The sequence below is a fragment of the Natrix helvetica genome (genome assembly GCF_964273705.1).
Source record: "Natrix helvetica genome assembly, chromosome: 1".
NCBI classification, from domain to species: domain Eukaryota; kingdom Metazoa; phylum Chordata; class Lepidosauria; order Squamata; family Natricidae; genus Natrix; species Natrix helvetica.
The window spans coordinates 32107833-32132461 of record NC_138548.1 but is presented as its reverse complement, the minus strand read 5'-3'; the positions used below and the strand labels follow the sequence as shown (position 1 = coordinate 32132461).

The 24629-nt window shown below is 42.4% G+C and overlaps 1 protein-coding gene across 4 annotated transcripts in view; it reads right to left on the bottom strand.

Annotated features, from left to right (window-relative positions):
- The window catches only part of LRRC9 (leucine rich repeat containing 9), an 80068-nt gene that overhangs the window by 41420 nt on the left and 14019 nt on the right, over nucleotides 1-24629 (bottom strand). For 3 of the 4 annotated variants that reach the window (XM_081957290.1, XM_081957292.1, XM_081957293.1), the window contains exons 10-17: nucleotides 18599-18730; nucleotides 16079-16255; nucleotides 14593-14704; nucleotides 13205-13319; nucleotides 8662-8835; nucleotides 7045-7172; nucleotides 6243-6455; nucleotides 1930-2049 (exon numbers count right to left, since the gene is read on the bottom strand). In XM_081957290.1, the coding sequence (XP_081813416.1) occupies nucleotides 1930-2049; nucleotides 6243-6455; nucleotides 7045-7172; nucleotides 8662-8835; nucleotides 13205-13319; nucleotides 14593-14704; nucleotides 16079-16255; nucleotides 18599-18730 (1171 nt within the window). The remainder of the gene's footprint in view (nucleotides 1-1929; nucleotides 2050-6242; nucleotides 6456-7044; nucleotides 7173-8661; nucleotides 8836-13204; nucleotides 13320-14592; nucleotides 14705-16078; nucleotides 16256-18598; nucleotides 18731-24629) is intronic. The other variant, XM_081957291.1, reaches the window with a different exon arrangement.

Here is a 24629-nt window from a genome sequence, read left to right as displayed (position 1 = left end):
TTTAAGTCACCAATCCCCACCAATTTTTCTTTTGATTGCTGGTTAGGGTTGAACTCCTGATTTCCAGTTTCTAGTACTGATGCTTTAATCACTACACCAAACTGGCTCTTGCTTTCAGGAATTACTGGATTCTTGACACTTCCTGCAAGCACCAAGGTGAGTTTACCATTTGTTGACTTTTTGCTGGGTAGGAAAACAGTTTTTGTAAGGGGAGTTGCTGCTGGATGCTGGATCCGGCCCAACATAATCTCTCCTGAACAAAGGAGATATAGTTGATTTTCAATGTATCTAAAATATATAATTTTGGGGAAGTTATGCAGCAAAAGAATGAATTTTGGAAATAATGAATTAAGGAGTCAGAGGGATTTGTAATGACAGTTTTGAATTATTTAGAAGATATTTTTTCATGAAAAAATTGAGTTAGCTTTCATTTCTTTTTGATAAGGCGTCCTTGAAGGTTGGACATTAGAGACCAAAGGAGAAAGAAAACGGGGCAGAAATTTTTAGTGCACTTTTGAATACCTTTCAGCCACGTTTTTAGACAAAATGGATTACATGCTTGATAAAATTGACAGAGCATGTTCTAATGAAGTTATTGACACAGTTGACAGACACATTCTAATGAACAATAATAAGCTGCCATGGATGCCTATGAAATTAATTTGAAGGGGATTCAAATGCAATACAAATGGATCTAATGGATGACTCATTCCCTATAGGAGATAAACAGATATCAAATCAAGAAAGTAAACTGGATTTTTTTTCCTTTGGGTAGATAGACAAAAGAGCTCTGCTAAGATTTGGAAGGACTTTTTTAGAAGGATAAATTTTACTTATTAGTACAAAAGAAGTCTGTTAAAGTACTTAAGGATTTCTACACAGATGAGCAGCAAATTACCTCTAAAACCTTTTGAGGAAGGGGGTTATTTTTTAAAAAAATCAGGGGAAACTTATAAGATAGGTTTATTCAACCAGAGTTAAAAGAAAAGAGTGATATCAAGTTACCCTTACTGGACTTTTTTTTGACAAAGATTAATTGACATGGCATTTGGACCTTATTTTCCTTATCTAAGCTATGGAGAGAAGAGATATTATGTTTTATTTAGTGACAGTGATAAAGGTATTAAAATTGTTTTTACTTGCTGTGATGAAGTTGAGACCTGGGAACGATATATGCAGGACTTGCAGTTATTGAGCAAAGCAGTCATGTGACATGTCACTTAACAACCACTTTGCTCAACAACTGAAATTCCAGTCCCAATTGTGGTTCTAAGTCAAACTGATAGAAAACCAAGAGTCATAAAAATGAAACTTTCAATAGACTGATGATCTACAATATTAGGCTTGCAACTAAAACCATATGAAGGCTATGGAAACCAATGCTTGTTCTTAAAACAAGGCCTGTATCAAAGGTAAATTTTTGATAAGGTTTGTGTGTTACATTGTACTGTAGATAATTAGGACAAGGATATGGTATTTGGTTCAAGAAATATACCGTATTTTTCGGAGCACTAGATGCACCTTTCCCCCAATAAAAGAGTGTGGAAATGTTGGTGCGTCTTATACACCGAATGCAGCCATTTTTGGCCTCTCGAAGCCCTGCCCCTGCAGTCTGAAAAATACGGTACTTGAATCAAACACAAAATCCATCTTCCAATTTGGGTGCATATTCCAGACTCATACTTAGCAAAATCAATTTTCTTTCACCATAAGTCACTTGCAAATACATGGAATTAAGTTGCTGTTTTATCCACAAAAGAATTTTGGGGAAAGATAAGCAAAAAACATTTCTTGGTGCTGCTACTATCTTTTCATCCTCATTTCACCTCCCCCAAATTTCTCATCATTTCTCCCCCCGCCCCATAATTTTGTCCTTTAGAATAGACAGCAGCATTCAAAAATTTTAATGAAAAAAAGTTTTTTTCTTACCAAGTGGTAAACATCATCTAAACAAGTAAATTCATTAAAACTGATAATAAGCTTGCGAAGGCCAGTGAGTCTGGAGATATCTCGGAGTTTGGTAAGCCGGTTTCCATGTAGATTCAGAACCTATATTAGTAGGAAAACAGGAATTGTTTATTGATCTTTTAGTATTTAAGGGATGATGGTTGAGTGTTGTGCAAAGCTTTCAGAACCATGCTGTTTAAAAACAACTATAAAAGTTTCCCTAGTCCATATATATGCATGGACATGTAGGAAGCTACAGTGAAGTAAAACAGTTGTCATGTCACAGGACTCATGCTGATTCTGAAGAAGATGTTCCAGTTGAACTGGGGAATGTCATGAAAAACAAGAATCACCTAAGCCTGATTAAGTTCTACATGAACAGCTGGACCAATCTTATAATGACAGCGTAAGGCTTCCAAGCCCTCACACCCAATAAGCACAGCAGAGAGCAGAGAAAAGACATTCTATGTGGCTTCTTGCCAAGTAAGGCAATAAACCTTGATTAAAGACAGCTCAAGCAGTCTGATGTAGGAGGCAAGCCTGATGTATGTTCTGTTGTTTGAAGCAATTATCTGATTTGTGGGCCTTGTATAGATGCAGCCTTGGTAGCACAGAATGCTGTATTGCAGGCTAATTCTGCCAACTGCCAGCAGTTCAATTCTCACCTGCTCAAGGTTGACTCAGCCTTCCATCCTTCTGAGGTCGGTAAAATGAGGACCCAGATTGTTGGGAGCAATATGTTGACTCTGCAAACCACTTAAGAGAGGGCTGTAAAGCACCGTGAAGCAGTATATGTCTAAGTACTATTGCTATTCTGCTTATGAAACTAACCTCTGGAAGACTGGCAATCTTAACTTGGCTCTTGGAATTTTGAGCTGGATTTTGACTATTCTTCTATGTGCTCCTGTTAAAAATAAAACTGCTCAGGCAAGCTTCCTTTTTTGGAAAATCTGTTTTCGTTTACATGACCTTTGTTTGTTGTCCCTTCAACCTCTTCAACCTTCAGTAAACTGTTAATTGCCATAGCAATTACATGTGTGTAATTGATACCTAAAGCAGGTCATAACTGTGCATGCAATGCAGACAGGGTGATGGTGGTACTTCAAGGCAGCTATGCTCTTGTGGATGTAGCTACATTAATGCTTCAGAAATAGTGTTTTGGCCACACCAAAGTCTTTTACAACCCCTCCCTTTCAAATGTTTGCACAGCTATTTCTTAAAATTATTTAGATATCATACTTCAAAAGAATTGCTATCCCTAATTTCAACATTTGAATGATTTATGTTGAAAGAGGTAGTGCTTTTCCAAAATATAATTCCAATAAATTTTATGCATTCTTGGAATAGTTTTCTTTTCTTTTTTTTTGAAAAAAATTTTCATTGGTTTTTACAAATGTTTTAAGGGAAAAGGTAAGTAGGTATAAAAAATTTTGACAGCTACATCATGCGGAAGGTAGAAATCCCCCCAAATCCCACAACTTTTACAAAAAAGAAAAAGAAAACATCAAAATTTGAATAAACATTGGCAGTTTTTGATTTTACATTAAATCATCAATATATTCAATCATCTTTTGTGTCACTTCGAACGATTACATTATAACAACAATTGCAATAACGTTTCAACCTCATTTTTGTGACCTGAGTCTTCTCACTGTTGCGTCCTCCCCCCTGTCTGCTGGCAGAGCCACGGCCCCTCCATCCTTCATGTCTTGTGTACTGTCCCGTTTCGTCTAGGAGGGCACTGTGTTTTTTAATGAAGGCCTCCGCCTCCAGAACTGCATTAATTCTAATTCTGCTGCCCTCCCAGAAAATCAGCATACCTTCTGGCAATAACCATCTGAACCAAATCCCTTTATTATATAATTTCTTTGCTAAAGAGGAATATTTCTTCCTCTTATCTCTTACTTTCTTCAGAATTTGTTTAAGAATGGTTATTTCTTTGTCTTTATATTTTAGTGGTCCCACCCTTTGAGCTCCTAAGACCTCATCTCTTGTGGTCTTTCTAAGAAATTTAACATGTATTTCCCTTGGAACGCTGTGTGTTCTAGCATATGCTGAGTTGATCCTATAAATCAAATCAATATCCCACCATAGCTGTTGTTTATCTCTTTTAATGTATTCTGCTAAAATTGTGGTCATAATCTCCTTAAGATCTTCATTCTCTGTTTCTGGCAAATTTTGAAATCTAAGGAAAACAGACATTCTTTCAAATTCCACCTTTATCATGTGATTTTCAAATTCTATGTTCCCCTTCTGAATTGTCTTAACCTCTTCCCTCAGCCCAGTTGTGCCCTCCTCCAGCACACTTATTCTCTGTTTATTTTGTGTTGCTTGTTGTTGCGTTTCTCTGAGCTGGTCATTTAAGTCTGCCAGTTGCTTTTTCAGTTCATCCTGTCCCTTTATAATAGTTTGAAACATTTGGGCAACAGATAAATCCTTTGAAGTCTCTTCGGATGCTTTAGGTTGTAAAAATGAAGCCAATTGTGTCTGTTGAGAAATCGGGCTGGACGTAGAGGATGTCGGGGCCGAGGATGCCTTACCAGGTGGTAATTTTTTAGGGCCCATATTAAGTTCAGAGATAGCTATAAGTCTGTACAAAGAAATGGCGTCTGTGGAAAAACACAACCGGGGGAGATTGTGAGGCAAGCAAGGCCAGAAGAGAAGGTTAGTCTTTCTATAGAGCTCCAAGCCAAGTGATATGAATCAATTGTTCCAAATCCAAGGGAGATACGTGGAATAGGAGGCTCCTGGAGATCTCTAGGGTGCGAAATAGTAGAAAGCCAGAAATTCTTTCAAAAGGGAAGCTTCATTCATAAAGGCAAAGAAGAAGGAGGAAGTTGGCCATCTTGGCTCAGCCTTCACAGGAGGTTAGAAAGCAACAAGTCAAAAGTTCCCATAAAGTAGTTTATAAGAATCAACTCAGCAGTCATCTCTTGCAACTGTATCAAAAGGTCATTCTCCCATTTCTTAGAGGAAGTGAAAGTGAATTTTAACTCTCTTTCTCCTCCGAGAGAGAGAGAAATTCCAAACGCCGCTTTTCCGAGGGGGGGTAGAAACCCCCCTCTCCAGTCTTAACACTTGACATCAAAATTTAAAAAAAGACTGCTGTTCATCAATTGAGTTAATTAAGAAGAGATTGAGGGAAACCTCCCAGCTCACCGCACTTCAGCTGTAGCGTCTGATTAGATGTTTCCTTCCAGGCTCCGCTCGGCAAAGACGCGCAGCGACATGACAGCGTCGCCACACACCCCCACACTCCCCGGCTCCTAAGGCGAAGTTGGAGACCCCCCTGCAGCCGCCGCCGATCCAGGGGGTCCCAACAAACCACCCTATGGCAGGGAGCCCCTCCAAGGCCCCCTGTGCTCCTAAAAGGAACCCACCGAGAAGACGAGCAGCGGACGCGCACGCCCGTCACCTTCGGGGACCGGAAGTCGTCTCCTTGGAATAGTTTTCTTGATGTATTTTCAAAACCAACATTTTAATGTCAAGACCTTGAACCTCATTTGGAAGTATTCAATTCATGAAAGAAAGGTAATTTCCTAACAAGTGTTCAGGTCTTTAAAAAGATTCAAGAGAATCACTTTACCCCTACAATTTAAATAACCAAAGTAGCTACTATTGGGATTAAAGTCCAAATCACATAAAATAGGTACAAAGGCAGGTTTACTTGAATCTATCCTTGAGCTTGAGAATGCAAAAACATTCCTTTGTACTTCATCCTTCTATTTCACATCATCCATGTGGGTGGAATGAGCTAGCTTCGTACTCTTCAGGTGCCACTTGGTAGCATTGTTTCTTGGAAGGCAGCCAAACATACCTATTCTGCCAGAACCTTTGGGTTAGCAGAGGCAGGTAGCATTGCAAGAAATTAGATTGTTTTTTTGTGAGATCCCCCCCCCCTTTATCTAAACATGATCTGAACATATTTATTCTGTGAAATCCCCATATGTCCTTAATTCTATCCCCAGTCCATCAATGAGACAGACTTAATTTGCCCTTAATTGTACTACTGTTACAATACCATTTTTCCCATATTCCTTCTCAAGACATCCCAAAATGCATAAGCATTAGCCTTTCCCATCTACTACCTTGGAGGGAAATCAGATGATTGGCAGCGACTGGAAACAGAAGCAATACAGCCAAGATAACAAGTAGCATCAGGGGCAATAAATTTAATGTCAATATTGTATGCTTTTCTACCAATTCAGGGTACTGGATAAACTTCAAACCAGCAGTGGGGAAAGGCAGAATCTAATTTTCATTCTGTATCAAGGCAGATGAAAAAAGCTACTCACAACAATCTGACTATAAGTGTTGACCTTTGAGATTGCCATCACAGTTTTTTCATCCAAGCAAATAATTTTGGGCTTGGGCTTAATTATTGGCTCCATGCTTAACACATCATCATCATGTTGGAGATCCCGAGAAAACACAAAGCCGGCTGAATTTCGCCTTCCATCCTCCCCAATCACATTGCTGGGTGAGGAGAATAAAGCCTCCACTTTGACCTGCATAAAAGATCAGAAAAGATTTTTCTAACATGCTTGGTCAACCGGAACATTTTGGACACCATTACATATAATAATGCAGAAAATTTTAAAGAGTGATATGCAACTGATGCCAGATTTATTTGGAGCGGGGGGGGGGGGGACTGATCTATAAACAGTTGGAAAAAAATGGAACTTTGTTTTTGTGTATGATAACTTTACAGAAACTATTATCAGCAGCTATTAGTAGCTGGAAAAAGAATCATATCCTTTGACACATAGTTTCTTTATTTTTGTGTCTTTCTCAAAGTTTGTAAGTTTTTAAAGAATAGGACTGCAATATAAAACCTACTGTATATATATACTGATCACAAAAGATTCCAGTTTCTGAGATTATCTTCTTCATTTCTCTGAATAATCTACTATCTACCTGTACCCTGGAAAATATTGTTTTTATTAAAGAGATCTTCTCCAGTATTAAGATGAAGATCTCTGTAAGAAAATTATCTATTTCATTTTACTACATAGCAATGCACATTCATAGTTAATCTAATTAATTCTATAAATGAAATCATAATTAGTGAACTGATAGCTAATAGACATTCCATACCTGTGTGATGTACTCAAATTCAATGACGTACTCTGGCAAAACAAGCTCATGATCAAACACAAACCATTCACACTGTCGGAGGCTACAGTCACAATTCTTGCATTCCACAGAAGAACATGATTCGGAAGCTAAGGAAAAGGACACAATATGGTTCTCTTGTTTGCTTTTACTTTTATACAGACAATGTAACTTAGAAGAGGTTAGCAGGGATATTTTTACTAAAATTCAAAGAACCACTAGATGAAAACCTCTAGCTGGGAGGTGTAATTTATTTATATACAGTTCAAGGCAAAGAACATATGTAAAGCTCCTTCTTCTTCCTATTTTCTCCACAACAACAAGCCTATATATTACCTTAATGTCATTGATTATTAGACCCAGTTTGGTCTAGTGGTTAACCAGACCACTAGACAACAAACCAGGAGACGTAATATTACATCATACATACATACTTACGTACCAGAGGTGGTATTCAGCAGGTTCTGATCAGGCCTGTAGCGGAAATTTTGAGTAGTTTAGAGAACCGGTAAATACCACCTCTGACTGGCTCCACCCCCGCATCTATTCTCTGCCTCCAGAGTCCCAGCTGATCGGGAGGGAATGGAGATTTTACAGTATCCTTTCCCTGGAGTGGGGGAATAGATATTTTACAGTATCCTTCCCCTGCCATGCTCACCAAGCCATGCCACACCCACCAAGCCACGCCCACAGAACCGGTAGTAAAAAAAATTGATTCCCACCACTGATACATACATAATGTAATATGTAATATACATAAAATTTTATAAAATTATAAAATAAATAGTAATTGATGACTTATAGGTAAAAATTAAGAAAAGACTTAAGACTTTTAAGACTTAAGAAAACTAAGAAACAGAGTGCCTCGGGATGCATGCTGAGCTTCAGAAGTTGTTTCAAAATTTTGAAGCTCACCATGCAAAAATGCCTCTAAAGTTTCAGTATCTAGGATTCCCAAGGTCTTCTTGATGCTCCCTCAAAATATTTCAAATTGTTTTGCCATGACAGAACCAATACTTGAAAAAAATCTTGGGGAACTATTTCCATATTATAGCCTGTTTCCATCTATTTTCTTAAATGCAGCCAAGAGTGGGCCACTCTTAAGACTTTATCCTGACTACATAACTGTGACCAAATTGCAGGACACTGAAGACTAGGTGGAAATATATATTGCAAATGCCTTTTTGGGTTTCAGTTTGAATTTAGTATGCATATGTTTGATTAGATTGCCATCTGGTGGTTATTCATGTTCATGCTGTACTTTCTTCTTAGGGAGGAAGATAAGTTTATCTTTTCAAAGCTTTTGGGAAATATGCAGTGTTGTCTTCATATTCTTTCAATAATAAATCTTTAATCACAAGGTGAAGAAATGGGTAAAGTGAGGGACACTTATCTACTTCGGAAAGAACAGAAATGTCCAAGAAATTATTGAATAATGTTGATTCCAACTGCCAAATTCTCCAACTTAGAAATAAGAACAATCTCTAAATCTTTATGTACCTGCACATATATATCAATTATACTTATTATTAATTTTCAATACCAAAACATCATGAAGAAGCTGTAGAGGTGGAACTTCAGCTGGAGCCACTAACTCACATTTGGCTTTGTCTGGTTCCCCAGTCCCATCGTTGGGTGTATGAGGGCTGTTTTGAGATGATCTGCGAGGCTTGTATACACTGTCGATCCCAGGATAGCTGGCTGGGGTGACTAGATCTGTATCAGGGGCTCCAACACTATGCCCAAGAAAGACTTTGGCAATTATAAGTTTCCCTGAAAAATGAATAAAAGCTCTTATTTATACACTCAATCTATTGGAACTCTAATGGAAAGCTCCAAACAAGTGAAATGGAATACATCAAACCACGTAATAAAAATGTGTTTAAAAAGCTTCCTGCTTCCTACTTCAGTCAAGATGTTAATATATATTTTAGCATTATTAATATGTGAAATGGTAAACTAGTCAACATAGTAGCCAGTGTTTCCAGAACAACCACTGCAACTTATATTTCTAACTTGGACACAAATCAATACAGACTTAAACAAACAGACAAAAACAAAACAAAACCCCAGAGTTAGTTGGAAGGCATGAGGCCATAAATCAGTACTTAGCTTGCTAAATCCTGTTTCCCTATGTTAGAATTTGAGGTCATTCACTGAAACTAAATGCAGGGAGATTCAGGATTCACAGAGAAATACTAGTTTTACGTAGCTAAGCTGTGGGATTCCCTACAGCAGTCATATTAATGGCAGCCAATTTGGATGGTACTAAAAGCTGATTGAACTGTTCAGGGAGGATCGATGGCTGCTACACAGGAACTCCTTGGTTAACAAATACTAATTCAGCAACCATTTGAACCAGCAATGGCACTGAACAATACAATACAATACAATACAATAGTAGAGTTGGAAGGGACCCTGGAGGTCTTCTAGTCCAACCCCCTGCCCAGGCAGGAAACCCTATACCGTTTCAGACAAATAGCTATCCAACATCTTCTTAAAGACTTCCAGTGTTGGGGCATTCACAACTTCTGGAGGCAAGCTGTTCCACTGATTAATTGTTCTCACTGTCAGGAAATTTCTCCTCATTTCTAAGTTGCTTCTCTCCTTGATTAGTTTCCACCCATTGCTTCTTGTTCTACCCTCAGGTGCTTTGGAGAATAGTTTGACTCCCTCTTCTTTGTGGCAACCTCTGAGATATTGGAATAATGCTATCATGTCTCCCCTAGTCCTTCTTTCTCTTAAGCTAAACATACCCAGTTCCTGCAACCGTTCTTCATATGTTTTAGTCTCCAGTCCCCTAATCATCTTTGTTGCTCTTCTCTGCACTCTTTCTAGAGTCTCCACATCTTTTTTACATCGTGGCGACCAGAACTGAATGCAGTATTCCAAGTGTGGCCTTACCAAGGCATTATAAAGTGGTATTAACACTTCACGTGATCTTGATTCTATCCCTCTGTTGATACAGCCTAGAACTGTGTTGGCTTTTTTGGCAGCTGCTGCACACTGCTGGCTCATATTTAAATGGTTGTCCACTAGGACTCCAAGATCCCTTTCACAGTTACTACTACTGAGTAAGGTATCACCTATACTGTACCTGTGCATTCCGTTTTTGTTGCCTAAATGTAGAACCTTACTCTTTTCACCATTGAATTTCATTTTATTAGATAGTGCCCAATGTTCAAGTTTGTCAAGATCCTTCTGTATCTTAAGCCTATCTTCTGGAGTGTTGGCTATTCCTGCCAGCTTGGTATCATCTGCAAATTTGATGAGTTCCCCATTTATTCCCTCATCCAAATCATTGATGAAGATTGTGGAACAAGTGGTACTCATGACTAATCCTCAAAGTTCCAGTCACTGCAGGGCCCCTGCAGTCATGTCATCCAGATGCTCAATAACTGGTCCAGTTTTCTGGACTTCCGGTTCCGGCGGCTACGGCGACAGGCAAGCCTTTGCCTGCTCCCGCTCTCCCGGTGGGCTTCCCCCGCTTCTGGGGGGGCACAGGACGCCCCGGAGAGGTGTCCTGCCGAGGGAACGGCTCGCGGAGGGTCCTGGCGTCGGCGGCGGCTGGCGGGGGCTCCTCCGCTTCGTTCTAGGCACCGGGGAGCAGTATCGGAGGGCGCCCGTGTGCGCGCGCCTCGCCCCATGCCGATCGGAGAACGCGCTATTGAACGAAGCAGCGGCAATGTGGTGAGAGGCTGCCCTTCTCCATTCCCTCTATCTTAAATTTATGGACCCTTCAGCATCTCTTTAAGAAAAAAAGTTAAACTTTCGGACTTTTGCCAGAGGTGCGGCTAGAGGGAGGGGGATTTCCCCCCCTCCCTTGGACAAGCGGCTTGAGAAGATTTTGCTTTCGCCCTCAGGGGAAGGAGGAGGGGGGAGAGCCAACTAATGATGCCTCACCCTTATAAAAGTGACTTTCATTGGACTTAGCTCCAGAATCTATGGGTGAACTGAGAACTTTTTGAATTTTTAAAACTTTATTATGCCTCTGAGCCCAAAGCTGGCAGGGCAAGATGGCACACTTCCGTTGTCTTCATGAACTGTGAAACCTGACTCCACCTCTAAAATTCAGGCTTCCGGTCTTTGTCTCCGAGCCACCCAGAGGAATCTCTTGTGGATTGTTCTTCTTTGAACTCTTTGGGGAAAAAATTTTCATCTACTGCTAGACTGACTAAAGAAATCCCCATCTGTTTGGATCCTCTGCCTTCTGGATTCGCCTGCCTGCTCTACCTCTCCAGCTGCCCAGTCTCTATTTTGACAGATTTCCTTGCTTTAAAAACCATGCCTCCAAAAAGACCACCTCCTGGAAAGCCTGGATTTGCTACTTCTGCCCCAACGTCTGCAACGTCTAGCCCAGCTACACAGTCAAAGATAACAGAACTGATGCAACCCAAGACTACAGAGATAGACTTTCAACAAATGCTTCAACAAATTCTACAGGGCCAGGAGGAAATTAAGAAACAGTTAAGGGAAATGAAAGATGAAATTAAACAGAACCAAGCCCAAATCTTTAAGAACTCACAGAGACTGGACCTTGTGGAGGGTGGGGTGGCGGAGGCGAGGGGGGGGGTAGAGGCTTTACAGAAGGGGAACAAAGAACTTGACATCCAACAAATGAAAATAGAGTTTGAGAGAATGTCCTTTTATCTTAGATTTCAAAATGTAATAGAAGCAGATGGGGAAAACATAAGGGACATTATGACTAATATTTTAGCTGAATACATACACAAAGATAAACAGCAGATGGATTGGGAGATAGACCTAGCTTATAGAGTGAATTCAGCATATGCCAGAACACATAATGTACCCAGGGAGGTTCACATTAAATTCCTTAGGAAAACCACAAGAGATGAAATTCTGGGTGTGCAAAGGGGGCAAACATTGACATACTGTGACAGGGAGATAACCATTCTAAAGCAGATTCCCAAAAAAATTAGGGAAAAAAGGAAAAATTATTCGCAATTGGCGAATAAATTATACCAGAAGGGTGTGTGGTTTAGATGGTTGATGCCTGAAGGTATGCTAATATTCTGGGAGGAGACAAGAATCAGAATTAATACACCCATAGAGGCACAGGCCTTTATGGAAAAAAACAAAGCCAACCTAGAAAAAATAGAAGATACTACAACGGTCATACAGGACACGGGAGGGGCCGGAGCTCTGCCAGCGGGGGGTGAAGGGGCAACACCAAGAAAGCTCAGATCACAAAAATAAATAAGGAAATCACAATGTTATAAACAGACCGAAAGTAAAAATGAATTTATAACTAGACTATATATTATAATTATATAAATTGATTGAAAATTATTTTTTCTAGAATTAAGATGCTGACTTTTTATGATTATGTATTAAGATTTGATATTTTGATGTAATCTAGGAGTTTGGAGGGAGGGGGCGTCTGCCACATTTGCAACTGCCAAAATTTGTAATTCCACCTACCCCTTTTCCACATAAATGTTTTTAAAAAAACCAATAAAACTTTTTGAAAAAAAAAAAAAAATAACTGGTCCAGTTTTCTGACCATCAAAGCATCCTGTGATCGCATGAACGTGTGACTTTCCCTCCCAGCTTCCCATAAACAAAGTCAATGGGGAAGCCAGCAGTAAATTGGACGTTCTGATCATGTGTGGTCCTCACTTAGTGATAACCTTAATAACAGGAACAGGGAATGCTTGAGATGATGTCACTAAGGGTGACACATTGCTTAGCAACAGAAATTTCCATAATTAAGCCAAGACTACCTGTACTGATGGTGGTTTGCTACCTCCCGAAGCACAAGATGCCATGCTCTCAGTACTCACTACTGAGAAAAAGCGTACGACCCATTAGTTCTGTAACTTCTAAAATGCATCTAGATTGCCACTGTGTGATATAGACATCTGTGGCATAATCAATGGGACTTTTCTTATATGATTCATTTATTATTACATTCATACCCCATCTTTATTTTGTACAACTTCAGGCAGTGTAAATAATGCACCACTGGGTATTCCAGCAGTATTAAAATCTGCATGTCACTTCTTACTAATTTTAACTGAATCTATACTGAGTCTTGGGTGTTTTTATTTATTTGTTAAAATTTAAATAAATCATTATTAAAATTATGTTTAAATCCATACAGCAACATCTTAAAAATTACCGTATCTGATTGACTCCTCAAAATCTCCTTTACTTTGGGATTGTTTTTGCAGGATTTCAATTCTTGGATGTTCACAGATACTTAGACTGTTTGAGAGTAAAAGGACGTCATTTTCCTAAAATAACAGAACAAAACAAAACAAAAACCAACAGCTCGCTAATCTGACTGCCTCACACAGAGCTTTCCAAATATTTAATTAATAGTTTTAAAATTATCAAGTGTTATGAGCACGTGGAACATATAAACAAGTACAACAGAAAGGTAGATGAGAAAACTGACAAATGTTAGATTACAGATTGTGATCTTTCAGTTTGTAACACTTCTGCATTAAAACTGAAGAAGATTTACTATTGACTAACCAATTCACTTCCTTTATTTCTCTCTCTCTTTTTTAAGGAGCAGATTTCTAGCTTTTATGGCACTAAGATGCAGAAAAATAAGAGTTGAAAGGGATCTCGGAGGTTTTCTAGTCCAACCCCCTTGCTCAAGTAATCCAGTCTAGATTGATTCTTTCAGTCCAGTCTTGCCAGATTTACAAATTGTATGACTTTTTGCAGCACTTGTTAAACAAACATTGCAGTGACCGCAGCAACCGTTAATGCACCTATGGGTGTTTTTTTTTTTGCTGGAAACTGGCTAAAAGGGTATGGAATTGACAAAAACCATAATAAATCACCGCAAAAGGCTATAAAGATGAGCTAGTTATCAAGCAACTCAAAATGTGGTCATGTGATTGTGGCATGTGCGTGCGTGTGCATGCACGTGTAGCTATCAAAACTTCAGAATTAGGTCATAAGTAACTGGGGGGAGGGAGGGCAATGTTAAATGGATATTAAGTGACCTGTAAGTCAAGGAACATCTGTATTTGCATATGGAGCGTGACAGGAGAGTTTGTTTGCCCAATTAGTTTTTATCCAGTTCTTTAACTACCATAAGAGAAATACGTAAAAACAATTTACGTATGCAATTCCTATTTATTCAAATTACCAAAAAAATCTTTTTTAAATGCACACAACTGGAATTTAAAGGCACAATTGTTTTAAATATAAATAACATAAAATGTGTGGAATGGCAGAAACCTCCTTGAGACCATACCATTTCAGAAATAATGTGAATGTTACCCAATATAAAACAACACTACAGAAAGCTATGAAAGCATGTTGGGACAATGTTATTATTCAATAATGTTTGTATTCTTTCCTATAGGAAGGCATTTTTGTTTCTTTTTAATAAAGGAAGTACCAATTCATCCTTAATTAGTCCCTTATCTGCATTGTTTCATGATGCATCTGATTATCCAGATAATTTTTTAATAAAATTCTCTCATAGGAGGACATAAACAGGAAAAAAAGAATGTTATGTCCTACTGTTTTGGAACTTCTACTTACTGTTTTTGATTCCTGAAAACCTTCTTCCAGAATGTGGATTAATTGCTTTTTCTTCAAAGGTATTTCAGGGGGAGATACATAGAAGAGGTACTCCAACATCTTCTTGAAGTTTCTGAAGGGAAAATGGAAGACAGGAAGAGAAAGAACAAAGACATAAAAAAATTAAACAGTAAGGGATGTAATAATTGAATCCTTGACTAACAGATTTATTCTTCTAGAAAAGAAGGACCTACATTAGCTCCACCTAATTTATTATCCTGTCTTATACCAAGGCTTCCTACAAATGATAACATTCCTTCTGTGTTTGCTCCAAGTTACTGAACTACAAGAAGGCATTACGGTATTATCATGGCTAATAAGTATTTATAAAGCCATTGGCATCACATCTCTCCTAGGTGGAGCCAATATTTGTTTTGGACTCAACAAAAAAGTACAAGGAAATTCCACTGGAAGCCTACTCAGCTTTTCCCACACCACACAGTCTCTCCCAACTCCTAAACCACTTGTTCAAGCAAATGGAATTTGGGCCAGAACAACCAATGAGCGGAAGAGCAAAAAAATAAATGATCCACAGGCAGGGAGAAGAAACAACTAGGAAGATACCTAAGACAGCTAAAGCCAAGAAGAAATCTACAAAGTGGCAGAAATGAGAGTAAGGATTGGCAAAATGGTGGCAAACCAAAAAATAGGTGGTTCTTATGCTAGAAGACTGGAAAAGGATGGGTTAAGAAAAATTGGCAATAGTAAATTTGGCAAGGCAGGAAAAGATATCAGCATTCCTAAGTTGTGCTGTAAATAAAGGTGGGAGGAGGGAGAAAGGAGCCAAGACTGGCTGTCTAGTCTCTTCTTAAATGCCTCCAGTGATGGAGCACCCACAAGTTCTGAAGGCAAGCGATTCCATTGGTTAATTGTTTTCACTGTTAGGAAATAGCTCCTTCGTCGTAGGATGCTTCCCTCTTTGATTTAGTTCCCATCCATTGTTTCTTGTCCTACCTTCTAGTGTTTTGGAAAACAGGTTGAACATCTCTTCTTTCTGGTAGCTCCTCAAATATTGGAGCATTGCTGTCATGTCACCCCTAGTCTTTCTTTTCACTAGACTTGACATATCCGATTCCTGCAATTGTTCTTCATATGTTTTAGCTTCCACCCTGTAGGATTTGCACCCTCTTTCTCACATAAATTCCTATTCCAGCTCATAATACTCTTTAACTAATGAAATGCTTGATTATGGTGTAAACATCAACATGAAGCAGATTACTGGGTGACCAGATAAATTCAAGCCCCATAAAATCACAATATATTCCTACTCTCACATGTAATAATATTTATTGGGTTGAACGATTCCTTGCAGTAGGTCCACTGCGATCTGAACTCATTTTTCAGACAGATAGGTTTATTATGCAGACAACACCCTCAATAAAAGCAGAAAGAACCAAAGTCCAATTAATTATCTTTTTTTGATTAACTTTCTTTAAAATCAACTCACATGGACTCATTTAACTCTTCTTTATCCAAAAACTTTTGGAATTTCTCCTCAAAATTCAGCCTCAAAATTCGGTTGTGCACCCTAATAACACGATTTACTTTCAATGCAGTGATGCCATATACTTTGAAGTCCCAGGCACAAAATCGGGATAAAATCAATTCATAGCATGAATTAAACCTATGGTTAAGAAAGAGGACTTGAATCACTATAATTACTCAATACGATACCCTGCCCAAATAATTAGACAATTTTTTTTAAAACCTCTCCCTCCATTAATTACGTTACAATAAAATCTAAGACAATCTCTCAATTTTGAAGATAATTACTGTCATTTTCAGATAAAAACAGCAGGAAGATTCCTCAATATTTTACTGAAAAAGATAATATCTGTGAGCTGGTGAGAAAGCAGCTGAAATTCATATTTAATTTGCTTTCAAACTTTATCATCACCTTACACTAAATTTATAATCCTTTGTTTTGAAAGCAATGGATTTGAGCACAAAACATACAGTAACAGTGGAAGCTGCCTTCCAGCAAATCAGCTCCTTAGTTCATCTAATACTGATTACAATGGCCAACATTAACCTTCAGAGTTGAAAAGTGATCTTAGCATGCTTGTCTGAAGATGCTGGAGACTGAACTGGAGATATTCTAGTATATATACTTTTTCTGTCTCAGTTCTCTGAGAAAACTTTGCTTTCCTTTGAATGAAGTAACCTAGCAATTATTGCCATACATATTATTTGAAGTAAATTACTTCTTGGATTTTTTTTTTTGCATATCTTATTTTTAAAATAATCCATCATTATTATATACAGTTAACTCTCGATTTAAAATTGTTCATTTAACAATGGTTTGGAATCATGATATCCACAGAAAAGTGAGTTATAACTTGAAGGATACCCATCCTTCAAGTTACGATTCTTGCACCATCCCCATGGTTACATGATCACAATTCAGGAACTTGACAACCATTATGCATTTATGACGGTTGCAACATCTTGCAGTCAAACAATGGTGAGATGCATCTTTCCCCACAGCTTTTGTCAAGCAAAATCAATTGGGGAAGCTGAATTTGTTTAACACCTACGTGAGTTACTTAACAGTCATGGTAAAAATGGTTGTGAAATAAGGTGTGTTCACATGGTAAGTCCTTGTGCTCTCTTGATTTGGTTGTTTTCTTGCCAACATTTCATTAGCCAAAGTAGGTAATGATAAGTCGCTGTCAAGGTTCCGCTTTATAACTGCACTGACATGATGGAAATTCCAATCTCAATTGTGCTTATAAGTCAAACACTACATGTACAATATCTCTTCCAAGCACAGACTGTAGTAGTGATAAATCAGCAATGTGATGTCTATGTGAGATTCGGTAAAGGAGTGAATGACAATCTGTAGAGTAGTCCAAAGCTGTTATTTGATACATTAACATTTACTGAGAGAGACATAGCAGAGCAGAAACATGTTGGTTGGATATAGCAGTGATGTAAATTATTGCTTTATTGCATTTTGGAGGGGTTTCCTGTACAATACATATTGTACAAGGCTGTATATTATTTTCTGCTTCCTCATGAATGGAGCTTTTCTTTCTCTTGTAGAAATCGGTCTTTTCATTATAAGTAAATCTGTGGTAACAATATCTGAATCTTTCTATCATGCTATCTAGGTAGCAAAGCAAAGATGAACTGCAAGCTAGATCAAGTGGCACACAGTTCAAGAAAGGGGAGATTTATATCCTGCTTTTTACTCTATTTAGGGTAGTTGTCAGATGCAAAAGACCTGGTTCACATGGGAAGTTCCAATTAAACAGATTTTTTGTTGCTGCCTACGCACAGGAATATTTTCAATTAATGATTAGCACCTGCTATAAGTTAGATAAAGGTCATGGGAATTCACAGTAGATTGGACTTAGTATGTGTCTAGCTATGTAGAAACTCTAGGCTGGTCCCTTCTTTGACACCACCCACAGGCTCTGCCATTTCTTCTACAGTTGCTCACATTTCATTTACTTTTTGATTGACCAAGAGTACCTCTTAATCTGCATTAACCATGTTTGTTTTCCTTTATCTTGTGTAACTTCCTCCCTTCTGTTTTCTATACAAAATAGTCAGTTTCTTTAAATTATAGGTTGTTGTGATGTCCCAATTGCCAAGACTGTATCTGGAACATAGAAAGTTGTATTTTACAAGCCACTGGGCCACTACATTTCTTATTGCTGAGACTGGTCTGCTGTCAGTTTCCCTGGTTTTAGACAACCAATAGCATCTAGATCAGGGGTGTCCAAACTTGGGAACTTTAAGACTTGTGGACTTCAACTCCCAGAATTCTGGGAGTTGAAGTTCACAAGTCTTAAAAGTTCCCAAGTTTGGACACCCCTGATCTAGATATATCATGAATGCATGCAGATATGCTCCACAGCCAGTGGCCTCAACCTCCTTCTACTCCTGCTGCTTACTTGGAGCTATTAGAACACTGCAAGATTGAAGATTAACATTTTAGAACACTGCAAAACAACTGTACCAAACATCATTTGGTGAGCCCTCTTCAAATCGTGTGTTTCCCACAGATTCCAGTTCAGTAAGCAAAAACTGTACTGCCAAATTGCTGGTTTTCTTCTTCTTCTGGACTTCCACTTGATAAATCGATTCAATTCTGCAATATAACACACAGGATACAACATAGCTGAAAGTTGACAGTGAATGACCATTGTCTTACCTGAAGGGTCCTTTTCAGGGCGCTGCAACGGAGAGTCCAAAGAAGGGTTAAACACAGCCAATCTGCCCAGAACTGAATTGAAACTTTAAGCCACGCCTCTGGTGCCGACTCTCCTCAGATTTATTCAATGAAGACGTGGAACAGTTGCGCGCTGAAACTTCAACTGGAAGTCTAATATGGAACAAGTCAAAAATAGTCCAACAACAATAACAGAGACAACAAACAACACTGTGACTTCACAAACACCAGCGGAGAATAGACCCCAGGGCGGGGTGGACTCTCCGTTGCAGCGCCCTGAAAAGGACCCTTCAGGTAAGACAATGGTCATTTTCCAGGGCGCTGCTCTGGAGAGTCCAAAGAAGGGACATGCCCAAGCTAACTGTCACTAGGGCGGGAAGGCTCAGCCATCAGGGTCGCTCCGCTGGTATGGATGCCCTGAAGAACACGCCTCCCAAAGGCCCCTTCCGCCGATGCAAAACTGTCCAGTTTGTAATTTCGGACAAATGGAGACAGAGAAGTCCAGGTGGCCGCCTTGCAGATCTCTTCAATCAGTGCCTGTGTAGACCAGGCAGCTGTGGTGGCGGCGCTTCTAGTCGAATGTGCTGTGATATTGCGAGGCACAGGAACGGACTGTAAAACGTGGGCAAGCGCAATGCAGGCTCGCAGCCATCCGCCGATGGTAGATGAAGAGACCTTCTTGCCTTGAGAAGCTGGTTGAAAGGAGACGAATAGAGATTCGGATTTCCGAAAACTGGCCGTGCGCTTGATGTATCTGCGAATAGTCCTGCGCACATCCAGCATGTGCCAGCGCTTTTCCCTCGGGTGCCGAGGATGCGGACAAAAATCCGGAAGGACCACCTCCTGCGCCCGATGAAACCCGGAATTGACCTTCGGACTGAAGGAAGGGTCCAGCCTCAGGATTACTCTGTCGTTACGAATGAGACACAAGTCCTCTCTGACTGACAGGCAGCCAGTTCCGATATGCGACGAGCAGACGTGATAGCGACCAGAAAAACCGTTTTGAATGTGAGGTGTCTGAGACTGGCCGTCTTAATGAGCTCAAACGGGGGCCCGATGAGGGACCGCACACTACATTGAGATCCCAAGATGGGTATCTGTGGACCACTGGGGGTCTCAGGTTGGTCGCTCCCCTGAGGAAACTGCGGATGGTCGGATTCCGCCCAAGAGATGCGTAGCCCTCAACTGAGAGGATGGTTGACAGGGCTGCCGCCTGGCGCCTCAGGGTGTTAGGTGCCAGGCCCTTGTCCAAACCTTCCTGCAGGAAGTCCAGGATGACAGGAACCGAAGCAAGGGGCGCAGACGTACCATGAGCCATGCACCAGCTGGCGAAGGATTTCCAAGTGGCGTCGTAGATGCGCGTCGTGGACTGCCGTCGTGACGCTTGGATGGTGCCAATCACCTTGTCTGACAACTTGCCTCTGCTTAGGAGATCCCTCTCAAGTGCCAGACGGCCAGCTGCAGCCACTGGGGTTCTGGATGTTGAAGGGCCCCCTGGCTGAGAGAGATGTCCTGTGGAGGAATCCGCCACGGTGGTGTGATCGAAAGACTCACCAAGTCTGCAAACCAGGTTCTCCTGGGCCAGTACGGTGCTACCCGCAGCACCTCCGCCTCCTCTGCTAGGATCTTCCTGATGACTCTGGGAAGAAGAGGTAGCGGGGGAAAAGCGTAAAGCAGACCTTTCGGCCACGGGCCGTGCAGCGCGTTGACTCCTTCCGCCCTCGGGTCGTGGAACCTTGTGAAGAACCGCGGAAGATGCGCGTTGGCCGCGGTGGCGAACAGGTCCACCAGCGGGAGGCCGAACCTCTGGGACAGTTGCTGGAACAGCAGCGGATGTAGACGCCACTCCGAGTGGTCGACTGTGGATCTGCTCAGCCAGTCCGCCTGGGTGTTGCTCGTGCCCGAGATGTGCTCCGCCTGAAGAGAAAGGAGATACCTCTCCGCCCATCGACCCAAGAGCTCCGCCTCCTTCATCAGGGATCTGGAGCGCATTCCCCCGTCGATTGATGTGCGCCTTGGTGGCGACATTGTCTGTCATGATGCGCGCGTGGTGGCCCTGAACGGTGCTCTGGAAGCGCTTCAGCGCAAGCCTGACTGCCCTCAGCTCCAGCCAGTTGATGTTGTGAGCGGCTTCGGAAGGGGACCACCTGCCCTGTGCGAGCTGGTTGTGGCAGTGGGCCCCCCAACCGAACAGGCTGGCATCCGTTGTGATGGTGAGCCTGATTGGCTCCTTGAATGGCGACCCCTTTAACAGGGCCGGAGACAACCACCACTTTAGAGAGCGACGTACCTCTGCTGGAACTGGAATCAGTGTTGTTGAGCTGCTTTCGTTTGTTCTTTGATATGGAAGCAGGAGCCACTGAAGGGGACGGGAGTGAAGTCTCGCCCAAGGCACGATTGACAGGCACGAGATCATCTTGCCGAGGAGCTGTGAGAGCTGAACCACCTTGACTAGACGTGACTGCTGCACCTGAACGACCATCTCCCGAAGGCTGGCCACCCTTTCCGGGGACAGGGATACTGTGCCCGAGGTGGTGTCGATGACGGCCCCTAGATGCTTCAGTCTGGTCGTGGGAACGAGATGACTTTTTTCCAGGTTGATGGTGAACCCGTGGTCCCGGAGGTAATGGAGGCCCATGTAAGAGAACCTCAGGAACTTGCGGTGGGCTTTGCGGATAGGGATGTGGAGGTAGGCCTCTTTGAGGTCTATGGACGTTAGTATATCGCCTGGCCTGATGCCCCCAAGATGGACTGGAGGGACTGCATCTTGAACCTGCGATATGTCACGTGGTGATTGAACCTCTTTAGATTTAATATCCCCCTCCACCCTCCTGAGTTTTTGGGGACCAGAAACAGGATGGAGTAAAACCCTCTTCCTTCCTGGCCTGCTGGGACAGGTTCTATGGCCCTGATCTCCTTGAGGTGCCTTATCTCCTGTTCCATGAGGGATCTTTTGACTAACCCTGAGGGAACTGGACTCCGGATGAAGTGGCGGGGAGGGGGGGACCAGAATTCTAAAGTGAGACCCATGCGGACCGTTTGAAGAACCCACTGGTCTGACGTGGTCTGCTCCCATTTGGCGTGGAACAACTGCAACCGCCCTCCTATGGGAGCTGACCTATGATGGTCATTTATACCTCCTAAAGGGTCGGGAGCCGGAGCCCCCCCGAAATGGCCGCTTGGAGAAGGGCTGCTGGCGACCTCTGTCTCGAAAGGACTGACGGTCCTGAGACCGCTCACCCTGCTGGGGATACGCCCGATGATAGGGGGCGGAGCTGGTGGAGGGCTCATTGTTCCGAAAGGCCTCCCTCCTGTAAGAGCCAGGACCTTTACGATCAGGCTTTTTGGTGACTGATGGCATCACTTTCTTTTTGTCCTTGTTTTCCACAAGGACTGGATCAAGGACCTCACCAAACAGCTTGTCCCCTTTAAAGGGGGCAGTAACAAGCTTCCATTTGGAGCGCATATCCACATTCCAGTGCCTAAGCCACAGGAGGCATCTGGAAGTAACATTAGACGCTAGGGCACGCGAGGCAAACTTAGCAGCATTCAGAGTGGCATCAGCAGTGTACTCTGTGGCTGCCATGATTTTATTGATATCCTGCCTGACTTTAACGTCCTTGGCAGGTATCTTCCTCAACAACTGCCTCAGCCACAGGAGAGCCGCCCTGGAGAAAAAGGAGGCCGAAGCGGAGGACTTAATGGCCCATGCAGCTGCCTGATGGGTCTTGTGACAAGCAGTTTCGGTTCTCTTGTCCTCAGCCTTGAGCCCCTCCAACAGGTCAGGAGGGAGCACAGAAGAGGAGGTAAGAGCCGCTACAGGGGGATCGATAGGAGGGAGCTTGAGCATCTCCTCCAGGCTGGCATCCACCGTATATAGCTTCTTGTCATGGCTGCTGGGGGTAGCCATGGTAGCTGGCTGCGCCCACTGTCTTTGAACTAAATTGAGGAACATCTTGGGTACAGGAACTATTTCCTGGACCGAAATGGGTTCCTCAAAGAGATCCCCAGATAGATCATCAGGGTCTACAACCACCTGAGCTGGGGGGGTGGACCCCATGTGAGTTGAGATCTTAGCCTTATCTAAAATGGTTTTGAAATTATCCAAATTAAATAAGCCTGAAAAGGCCAGCTTTTTGGCGGGGCTTGCCTCATCCCCAGAGAATTCAGCTTCCTGCCTAGGAAGAAATTCCTCTTCTTCCTCCCAGTCTGACTCATCAGAGGCCACTGAAGAATGCAGGGACGGAGGTGGAAGGCTAGGAGTCATCTCTCTGGAATCCTCCTGGGGTTGCAAATGGTGGGTCTTGCGAGTGCGCTTGCCACCTTTTCGCATGCCTGCCTCAATGCCCTGGGAAATGGCCCTGTTAATTATTTCCTGCATTTCAGTGGATAGGTTAGGCCCTTGGGCCTCAATGGGGCGAACCCTTTGAGTGGGCCCGGGGATCGGCTGTTGAGGGGCTAAGGGCCCCATTGGAGCTGGTCCCTCCTCCATATCAGAGGGACAGGCAAAGAGATCAGCCTGATCAGCCATGGAATGGCCTGGAGAAGTTGCCATGGCCAAGGAATCCCCTTCCTCTTCACTATCAGAAATGGGGCCTCCCTGGGCTGGAGGAATTTCCCTGGAGGGCTCCCCAGGAGACACCGAAAGGGAAGATTGGGCCTGCTGTTGGGCTTTGTTTTTCTAAGGCCTTCTGTCGCCTTAATGCATCTTTGTCTAGGCCTGAGCCCTGCTTGGGGCCATGCCTGGAGTAAGGCTTACTCCCTCTAATGGCCTCCCTGGCAGCTTTCCCGGCCTGTCTTACAGGGGCTCTGGAAGAGACACCCTCAGAAGTCTCAGGGACCTGATCTGCCATGGTAACAATCACTGGTTGGGGCAGTAGGGGGATGGGAAACCACCACTCACCACCTCCAGAAAGCCCACCGTAGCACGATGCTCCTGAGGAGACAGAGAAACTGCAAGGCCTGAAGTAGCTTGGAATTTCTTAGGCGCGAGCAGAATTCGCTCCCAGCGCCTGCAGGAGAGTAAAGGAGGCGACCCAGCAGGCCACGATCCCACGCCGCTATCACTTGCTTGGATTGGGGCCCAGGTCGCCGGTCACACCGGGCAAGTCTGACTCCACGCGGCTCCTGCAAAGAGCCAGGCACCAGGCAGCTGCGGCAAAAAACTTTTAAAAGTAAAGCCGGAAGATTGCGCAATCCAAAATGGCGGCCGGAACTCACCGGAGCTTTGTGTGCCAATTTTAAAGAGGGAAGAAGCCAAAATGGCTGCCCTGGAAGCCCACGCAGCAATTTGACTTGCTAGAAGCACAAATTGCAACGGAGGGCTTCCAGTGGGAATCGGCCCCCAGTAGGGGTGCCCCAACAGCGCTGGCGTCGGCACTCCGACCCACGCGCTTCCCCCAACAGCTGCCTGCGGCTTCCAGGAGCCAGAGCAAAGCCCCGGACTCCAGGAGAGCCGAAAGGGTGAGAAAAACCCAATTAAAAAGGGAAAAAAACAAACTTAAATTTAAACTCACCAGCCTGCTCTAAAAATCCTTAAATATACTGTTTTAAAAAATTATTCTTCCTCTGGAGAGTCCAAGGAATCAATCTTAGAACTGGAGAAAATTTTAAAGCGCGTCTACTGGGCTAGCTGAATTGAAAAAATCTGAGGAGAGTCGGCACCAGAGGCGTGGCTTAAAGTTTCAATTCAGTTCTGGGCAGATTGGCTGTGTTTAACCCTTCTTTGGACTCTCCAGAGCAGCGCCCTGGAAAATGGCAAAGTACAGAAAAGGGCAATGATCTCAAGAACTGCATAGCAAGCCTTATGAATATGCAG